The sequence below is a fragment of the Melozone crissalis genome, unplaced genomic scaffold, assembly GCF_028551555.1.
Source record: "Melozone crissalis strain CALT ecotype California unplaced genomic scaffold, PUWL_Pcris_2 ptg000032l_1, whole genome shotgun sequence".
Lineage (NCBI taxonomy): Eukaryota > Metazoa > Chordata > Aves > Passeriformes > Passerellidae > Melozone > Melozone crissalis.
In genome coordinates, this window is record NW_026535810.1 from 1,666,296 (window position 1) to 1,674,862 (window position 8,567).

At 49.3% G+C, this 8,567-nt stretch overlaps 1 protein-coding gene across 1 annotated transcript; it reads right to left on the bottom strand.

Moving 5' to 3' along the window:
- On the bottom strand, nucleotides 1–3,300 carry LOC128940372 (keratin, type I cytoskeletal 19-like). The gene is made up of 7 exons (XM_054281756.1): nucleotides 2,776–3,300; nucleotides 2,368–2,450; nucleotides 1,986–2,142; nucleotides 1,739–1,900; nucleotides 1,312–1,437; nucleotides 990–1,216; nucleotides 1–88 (listed from the first exon to the last, which is right to left on the bottom strand). Exons 1-7 carry the CDS (start codon nucleotides 3,298–3,300, stop codon nucleotides 1–3), a joined length of 1,368 nt encoding a protein of 455 aa, XP_054137731.1.
- Nucleotides 3,301–8,567: the final 5,267 nt, after the last annotated feature.

Consider the following 8,567-nt stretch of genomic DNA (forward strand, 5'->3'; position numbering starts at 1 on the left):
TCAGGGCAGGCAGGGCTGGCACAGGCTGCCCTTCAGCCCCGTGCTTCTCCCAGCTGCTGCGGCACCAACTCCTCTTCCTGCCGCCCCTCTGTGGAAAAAGACAGCTCTGGACACCCAGACCGCAGCCCTGTCCCCCCGGGGATCTCCCCCTGCCCTCCTCACTGCTTTAGCTCTGTCTCTTCAGCCACAGCTCCCCCTCCCAGCCCCGAGGCCAGCTGCAGCCACCTCTGTCCCCCCTGTCTTTTGGTGATGATGCTTTTCCATCTGGCACTCAGGGTTACCCCAGACAAGCACTAACAGTGCCACTTCAGCCCTTGCAACAGGCATTTTGGAACAAAAACTGACTTTTCTTGTAAATAATTTAGGAGTGGAGAGTCCAGAGGAGCCCACATCAGGGCACCACCATTCCAAAGGCTCCTCTCCCAACAAAACAAAAGGAGTAGGTGGGTGCTCAGGGCAGTTTTGTGTGTGTGCAGCCAATGTCTGGAATTAACAGCCGGGCTGTTTCAAAACCTCAGTCAATGGAAGGCAGGGCAGAGCCAACTGCTTTGCATACAAATTAAACTTCCAAAACTTTAATTAAACTCGTTGTGCGAAACTGAAAATGTTTAGATAATTCATCGTTTCAGTTAAATTAGCTGCTAGTCCCTAATCCTGTCTCATTCTGGCAATCCAATAAAACTCAGTTACATGACTCTTTGTCCAGCTCCTGGTGAAGCTGCCCTTAAAGAGCTGCTGAACTGTGCCAGGGGCTGCGACAGCTCTGGGGGCTCTCCCAGCCCATTCCCTGACCAGGAATGGTCTTTGGTGTGCTCCCTGGACATTTATCAGAACCAAACCCTCAGATGCCTCATGGTTTTCTAATCAGCCCTGTCTGGAAACAGGTCAGCACTGGTTCCTCACCACAGTGTTGCTTTTCCTACTAGGATTTTCATATCCCTGTAAGGCAAAGCACAGAGATTTTAGGGTGCCCAGCTCTGTTTGCATACATGATGTCGTGTTGGCCTCCCTCCAGCAGGCAGTGGTAGGTCTGGATCTCCTGCTCCAAGCGACACTTGACGTCCAGAAGGGTCTTGTACTCCTGGTTCTGGCACTCCATTTCCGCTCGGATCTCAGCCAGCCGCTGCTCCACGCAGGAGATCTGGTTCTGCAGCTCAGCCAGGTATTTGTTGTAGCGACACTCGGTCTCCGTCAAAGAGGATTCCAAGTTTTCTTTCTGAGAGTAGAACCAACACACAGGTACCTGGTTTGGACACAGGTACAGCCCTGCTCACGAGAGCTGGAGCTGTGAATCCTTGTGGCATCACCTACCATAGTGAGCTGGGCTTGTACATTGATTTCCAGGGCCTGCAGCTGGCGTCTCAGCTCAGTCACCTGCTTGTTGCTCGACTCGATCTCCTGGCTGCTTGTGACCACCTCCAGATTCACCTCCTCCACCTGCAAGGTCAGAAAAGAACAGTCCTTTCCTCACCTCCCTGCTGCATCTCATGGTGTCCAGGACCTCCCCACACCCTGCAGTGCTCTGAGCACATCCAAGGCTGACACCCTGTTTATTCCATTCTGACCCAGTGACACCACGTGGTGGCCCCTTTGCCATGGATGAACACAGAAATCGGGCAGTACAGTTAGATCTGAGCACATCTGTGACACTTGTTGTTATTAGGACACCTCCTAATCCCTCATTTTTCCCTTTCCCCCTCGGGGCAGAGCTGGCTGCAGCTCTGAGGACACGAGGTACCTTGCAGGCGTACCACTGCTCCGTCTCTTTGCGGTTGCGCTCCATCAGCGTCTCGTACTGGCACCTGAGATCCTCCAGGATCTTCCTCAGGTCTGGGCCAGGGCAGGCATTGACCTCCACACTCACATCCCCAGTGGCCTGTTTCCTCAGACAGCTCATTTCCTGCAGGAAACACGTGCCTGTATCAGTAACATCCATCCACCTTTGGGGAGATTTTCCTTCTTCTCAGTGCCCTGAGAGAGCTGACCTCCTCGTGGTTGGTCTTTAGGCAGCACATCTCCTCTGTCAGAGCCTCACACTGCAGCTGCAGGTCGGTCTTGCAGCTGGCCAGCTGGTCCAGGACGGGCCGGAGGTTGCAAATGTCGGCGTCCACGTTCTGCCGGAGACCACACTCGGTCTCGTACCTTAAACCAAGGTCAGCGTGTCAGCAAAGCAGGGCAAGGCCTTCCGTTGAGGTTGGGGAAAAAAATGAGGAACAAGTTCTTTCCCTCCACACATGCAGTGTTATGAACATTGCCAGTGGTGTCAGAGATCTGTTTTACTATGCAGTGTGACAGGCAGAGGGTTGGGATGTCCCCATCACCACCCTTCACCTGCCCCTCCATGGGCCAGCAGGAAACTTTACTCACTTCACTCTGAAGTCATCAGCAGTCATCCTGTTGTTATCAATGTTCAGAAGGATTTTGTTAGTCTCCATGGCTGCACACAGGATCTGGAAAATAAATCATAAGAGGATTATGTGGCTTGCATCTTCCTCTGCCTCCAGAAGACCCTAGAGGAAGCACTTACCTGGGGTATTTTATGATAATTCCATATATTGGGGTTATTAATCAGGGAAACCCATGTGCCAGCTGGGTGGACCCAGCCTTGCTGAAGCATCAGTGCTCAGTAAATGCAGAATCCCCCTCCCACAGACCATCATTTCATATAAACCATTGCTCCAGAGCTGTTCCCTCTGCCCTTTGACAGGGCTGTGTGCACATATGAAAGCAAAGCCCAAAGAAATAGCAGGATTTTCTTGACAAACAAGGGTTTACCTGGTTCTGAAGGTCTTCGATTTCCTTGTGGTAGCAGCTGTAGTCCCGTGGCTCGCAGATGGGCCCCACCTTGGCGTACCACTCCCTGATCTTGCACTCCAGGTCGGCGTTGTCCCCCTCCAGGAGCCGCACCTTGTCCAGGTACGAGGCCAGGCGGTCATTGAGGTTCTGCATGGTCGCCTTCTCGTTGTTAGCAAACAGGATCCCATCCCCACAGCCAGCCCCGGCCCTGGGGAAGCCACCTCGAGTGCAGACTCCTCCTGTGCTGAATCCCAGGGCAGAACAAGCCCTCTGGGTGGCTCCGAAGCTGCCACCGGCCGCGCTGCCGGCGCTCAGCTGCTTCCCGAGCAATCCCTCGCTCACGCTGCCGCCGGAGAAGCTGCCAACCACAGCGCCCAAGTCATAGGCAGCGTGTCTGCCCGAGGAGGCAGAGGAGACCCTCCTGGCAGTGCCAGCTGCATTGCTGCCCGTGCTGGCCCTGCCCTGGGTGCAGGTGGTGACGACCTGCCTGACAGTGCAGCTCATGGTGTGCGTGCGGAGCCAACAGAGCCCAAGGCAAGTGCTCAGGTGGCTGCAGGATCCAACTGTGATACCTCTGTCCCCTGGTCCTCTATTTATACCAGTCCCAGTGGATCGTGCCACTGGAGAAGGGCTGTTTATTCTTCCTCCTTGTGACCTGGCTAGGAGGTGTTTTCATTTTTTTTTTCAGCCGGAAATAATTCCCCAAAGGCGTTTGTCTCCAGAAATCCCACAACAGAAAGATGCTTTGGTTAACAGAAGCGTGTTTCAAAACTACATCAAAAATGTTACTTCCTGAATCATCAGGTCTGACTTGTGATGACAACTCAACAACAGTGACACAAAAACCCGACGATACCCAAGAGTGCCCGGGGAATGAAGCACCACAGCAATTATCCATCCCCGGCGTGGGCGAGCCTACCCGGAAAGTGAAAGCTGTGGGAAAGGCATCCTATCTGACAGAGCCTGTTCGACCCCTTTGTGACCAGAAACGAGGGTGTCCCCTCACTCAGCTGGCCTCAGTCCCTGGCACCAGGGCCAGGAGACCACCCTGGGCCTGCAGCAAGGTCTGTTCCATTCCACGTGGTGTGGAGTGGCCTCCTGGTCTGGTCTTTGGACCTCAAATGCTCCAGGAGAGCGCAGAGGAATATTGCACTGGAATGTACCAGGGCTGGTTTATCCCTTCTCTTTATTCTACATCCATCAAAACATCCCCTTGAAGAGGTCTGGGTTGTTTTGCTGCTTTAAAGAGTAGACAAAATAGTCAAGTATTTATCTAAAATATGAAAGGATATTTCCTGGACACCAAACATGCGGTCCACTGAATATTCACTGCCACACAGGATGTTTCATAAGATTTCTGAAGCAGTAATGTGGAGAATTTCAGGAGATGCATGACTCTACAGAAGTCTGATCCAGTTCTAACCAGCACCGTGAAAACTCCCCAATACAATCTAGGTGTTAAATTTAGAAAGGACAACAAAAAAGATATTTTTAAAAGTTGATTAAATTAATTTTTTAGTTCTGGAATGATAAATTGAGGAAGAAGGGAAATAATTAAAATGTTTTGTCATCTGAATCTTTCATTTTATTAATAACATTAATATAACAATGCTAATATTGGCTGGCTCTCACCCACGTGTGGTTCAGCTTTGGGTTTGGCATCCAGGTCACCTGGACACGTGGCATTAAGAATGTGTCAGGTGCAGCTTGGCTCACAAATATTGCTTCTGCCATTTGGGCAAGTTCATTAAGCTCAATTTTATCTTGACACTGCAAGTCCAACACTCCTGACCTCTGGGGTGGTTCTGTGGGTGCCCATCCTTTGTTAGAGCCATCATCAGGAAGGGAAGCCAGGGTACTCTGGTGCCACAGTGATGGCCAGACCCTGCCTGGAGCCCACCTGCAGCCTGGGCATAACTGGTCTTTTTTCTACCAAAGAATTATAAAGTGACTGCTGAGTAAACGTTTAATTTCATTTAATCAAGATTTATATGGTTCTTCATTTTTCAAGGCCAGGTTGGATGGGACTTAGAGCAACCGGGTCCAGTGGGAAGTGATGGGGGTAGAATGAGATGGTCTTTGAGGTCCCAACCCAAACTTTCTTTTTCTTTCCTTTCCTTTTCCTTTTCCTTTCCTTTCCTTTCCTTTCCTTTCCTTTCCTTTCCTTTCCTTTCCTTTCCTTTCCTTTCCTTTCCTTTCCTTTCCTTTCCTTTCCCTTCCTTCTTACCTTCTTACCATCTTCCTCTCTCTCTCTTTCTCTCTCTCTTTCTTTCATTCTCTCTTTCACTCTTTCCTTCAGGCTTTACCAAAGATGATTAGAATTCCTACAGTTTTTGTAAAGGAGAACAGTAATTTATTATTATTTTCTTGGAATTGTGCGTTCTTCATGCCAGCTTTATTCCTTTCCAAAATTCAACATTTTCTTTAAAACCAGCTCTTGCTTTTCCATGAGAACCAACCTCAAGCCCTGCCAGCAGTCACAACCCTCATTTTATTAAAGCCATTTTCACTTTGTGATGAGGAGATCTGCTAATGATGGCATCTCCATGCCTAATGGAAGGCTCCTGCCAGAATTAGCCTTGATTGACTTCCTGGCTGGAGTCTGCAGACGGAAATTTGCTCCCCACATCCCTGCAGGCAGCCGGGGGCAATGCCCTGATGAGCTGTCCTTGCCTGACTTGGGAGCCCCTCGCAGGCACTGCTGCACCCCAGGGAGGAAGAGGAGCAGAGGAATGACAGGGGAGCCGAGGAATGACAGGGGAGCAGAGGAATGACGGCTCATGAGGATCTCCCGTGGGCATTTCAGGAACAGCAGCACAGGTCTGACCAGGAAAAATTACTACTTCAAGTAACAAATGAGCAGAAGAGCCTCCCCCAGGCAAAGGTGTTGCTCCCACGTAATGAGCTTTGTACAAAACAGAAAGGAAGGGATCGGATTTCAGGTTTCCATCGGCGTCCTGGGCTGTGTGACAGAGTGGGGTGGTGGCAGAGGATGGACATGCTGGAGTTATTCCCAAGAGTCCTCTACAGCAGAATTATCAGACTCAACAGGGCAATGGAAATGGGAAAGATTAGATTTCCCTGCAGGGAAATTCTTTGGGAGTCTCAGGATATCTTTTAAGGCTTAAGACTGTTTCTTAGGCTAATGCAGATGAAGTTTAATGTGCCCCCAAGAAGGAGATCCAGCATTTCATGTTACTACAAACACTCCCTGAATCACCAGGTGTTTTCACATCCAAGAGGATTTCCTTGGGGACGCAGTGACTCAGACGCAGCACCAAACTCCAAATCCCTGCTGGTGCCCAGGCACAGGAGGGCCAGGGGCGGAGCTGGAGCCAGGCATTGCCAGCACCCACCAGCCTGGCCAGGGAGAGGCTCCTCCAGAGGCACCCCGAGCTCTTCTCTCTCATTGCCAGCTGAATTTCCATGTTAACCTATGGAAAATCCTGGTGTTCTCAATTTACAAAGTATTTACAAAGTATTTGCTTATCTGGCTGGTGATGTACCTGTCATGCCACTTTCTGTCAGCCTGCTATTGGCTGTCCTGGGGCTCATCTCCATCTTCTGGTGACACCAGGTGCTCCAGGGTCTGATCCCAGCTTTGCAAGTCACTCCAGGCAAATCATTCAGCTCCTCCAAGTCTCGATTTCATCCTTTGTAGGATGGAAACAACAATAACAACTATCCTCCTCCTCGAGGGCATTGTAAAAACAACTGTCTGAGGAGCACATGGGGCTTTAGAGATTGGAAAGATGGCATTTAATTCAGTATTATTCATTGTGTTCTTGCTGTTTTATATTACTCTTGACATGGACACGTCCCATTGATTTCTCTCTATGTCTCCATCATGAAATACCTTTAAATGATGTTTTCGTTTCTTTTCCATTTTAAAGTTTCCATTTTTTGTTTTGTTGTCCATAAAGTTTCACCACCATTCACTGAGGTCTTGCCTCTGTGATTCCCAACTGAATCCTAAAAGTACTTGCAGCTTGCATCAAATCTGTAAAATGCTCTCCAAAACCAGTGTTTGTCCATCTCTTGGAGAGACAATTTGTCCCTGTTTCACAGACACAAATGAGCGTAGCAAAGGGTAAATAACAAGCAGTAAGTTACCTTATAGTTCTGTGGTACTTTCCTTCTTCAGAGCACTATAATGTCACACAGAGATCATTTGTGCTGAGCTTGGACTTTGCTCTTGCCTGTGATAACAGGGTTACACTGAGCTGTATGCAGAATTAAAGCCTTTTTCATTGATGCAAATATATGTTGATGAATATCCCCTGATAAGGTCCTCCCAGAGGAACTGAATCCACTGGTTACAAACCAGGCTCTTCCATCAGCTCTCCCAGCTCTCCTCAGGATTCATCTCTGCTGCTCCTGCTGACTGATGGAAATATCTCAGATCCCAGAGATGACTGAGTGTTCTGCTGGATCCATCTCTCCCCTTTGCCCTTTTGGCTGCAGAAGGGGCCACATCTCTCTGCGCTGCCAGCACAGAAATTACTCTTGGACTGATGTCTTCTTTTAGCCTCCTACTTCTATTTAATCAGTTATATTTGTGGTTTGCAGAAAGCTTTTCTTTGTTCATACACTTGGGGCATGCTGCAGATGGTTCAAAACTTAAAAAGCCATTTACAGCTAAAGTATAACAACACTTCTGATGCCAAAAAAAAAAGGCAGCACATTAGCAGTTTGCTCAGAATTTCCAGCCTGCAGCTTTGCCTGCTGCCAGAGAGTCTGAGATAACTTGAGGCTCAGGTACATTTTTCCTTGATCTGGTTTTCATTTTTGAGATAGCTCTGGTTTGTTTGGCCTGGAAGACTTTCCCCAAAGAAGATCTGTCATTCCAGCAAAGGGAGAAGCACAATACACTCCATGAACTCTGCACTCTCTGTGTCTCGTTTCCTGCCCTTTTCTGTAATTGCTGAATGATGATACACAATGATAAAATCTCACACTCCCTTCTCTGGATAGACCTGGCAGGTTCCCCACTTCTTCGATCTCCTTTCCTCTCCTTTGCCTGTCCTGTCATGCCCAGTGTGACATCATCAGCTCTTTGCAAACCTGCTGGGGCCAGGGAGCACCCTGGGGGCTGTAATGCTGTGGGGAGACTCAGGGAGGGTGAATGAAGCACTGATCACCCAAAGGATGAGCAAGCTGAGCCTCAGCTGTCCATTGCTATAAGGGAAGCTGATTTAACGCAAACTGTTCCCTCTCACTTTGGTCTGAGCACAGATCTGTATCCTCCAGGTGTGGGATGGACATAAGCTGATGCACAGGGCTCCCAGCTACCACAGACTAGAAAGCATGAAGTTGGATCAAAGTGATTCCATCAGGTTTTTGGCTCTAAAACAATTTCCTCTCCTCTCTGGCTCTCCCTTGGTCGCTCTCCAGCAGGCGAGTGGGCACAGGCACAGCCAGAACCTGCTGCTGCCCAGCTGAGTCACTAATCCTGAGCAGCAGCTCAGCCTCAGGCATCATTTCTACCTCTCAGGTAGTTTCAGGAAGGTTTTAGCAGTGATCTGTTACACACGACAGTGATTGAAATTATTGCTGCTCATCCCTGTGCAGATTAAGCAATGGTTACTTTAGTTCCTCAAGTGCAGCCCTGGGGCAGCATGAATAGCCCTGTAAAAGTTTTTGTGCCTGACTGTGTGATTTAAGACAGTCAAAAGAGACAGCAGGCCTGTAGGGATGAGGTTTGCCAACCAGCTGGATGCTGGGCTCACGTCTCAGGGAGAGCATCTGACAGCAGCAGCCTTGCTGAAGCC

What these genes read in the sequence shown, in the direction of transcription:
- LOC128940372 (XM_054281756.1), bottom strand. Translation starts at nt 3,300, where the DNA reads ATGAGCTGCACTGTCAGGCAGGTCGTCACCACCTGCACCCAGGGCAGG. An exon ending in AGCAGTGGTACGCCTGCAAG is followed by an intron (nt 1,438 to 1,738) that starts GTACCTCGTGTC and finishes CTGACCTTGCAG; the next exon opens with GTGGAGGAGGTGAATCTGGA. An exon ending in TACAAGCCCAGCTCACTATG is followed by an intron (nt 1,217 to 1,311) that starts GTAGGTGATGCC and finishes TTCTACTCTCAG; the next exon opens with AAAGAAAACTTGGAATCCTC.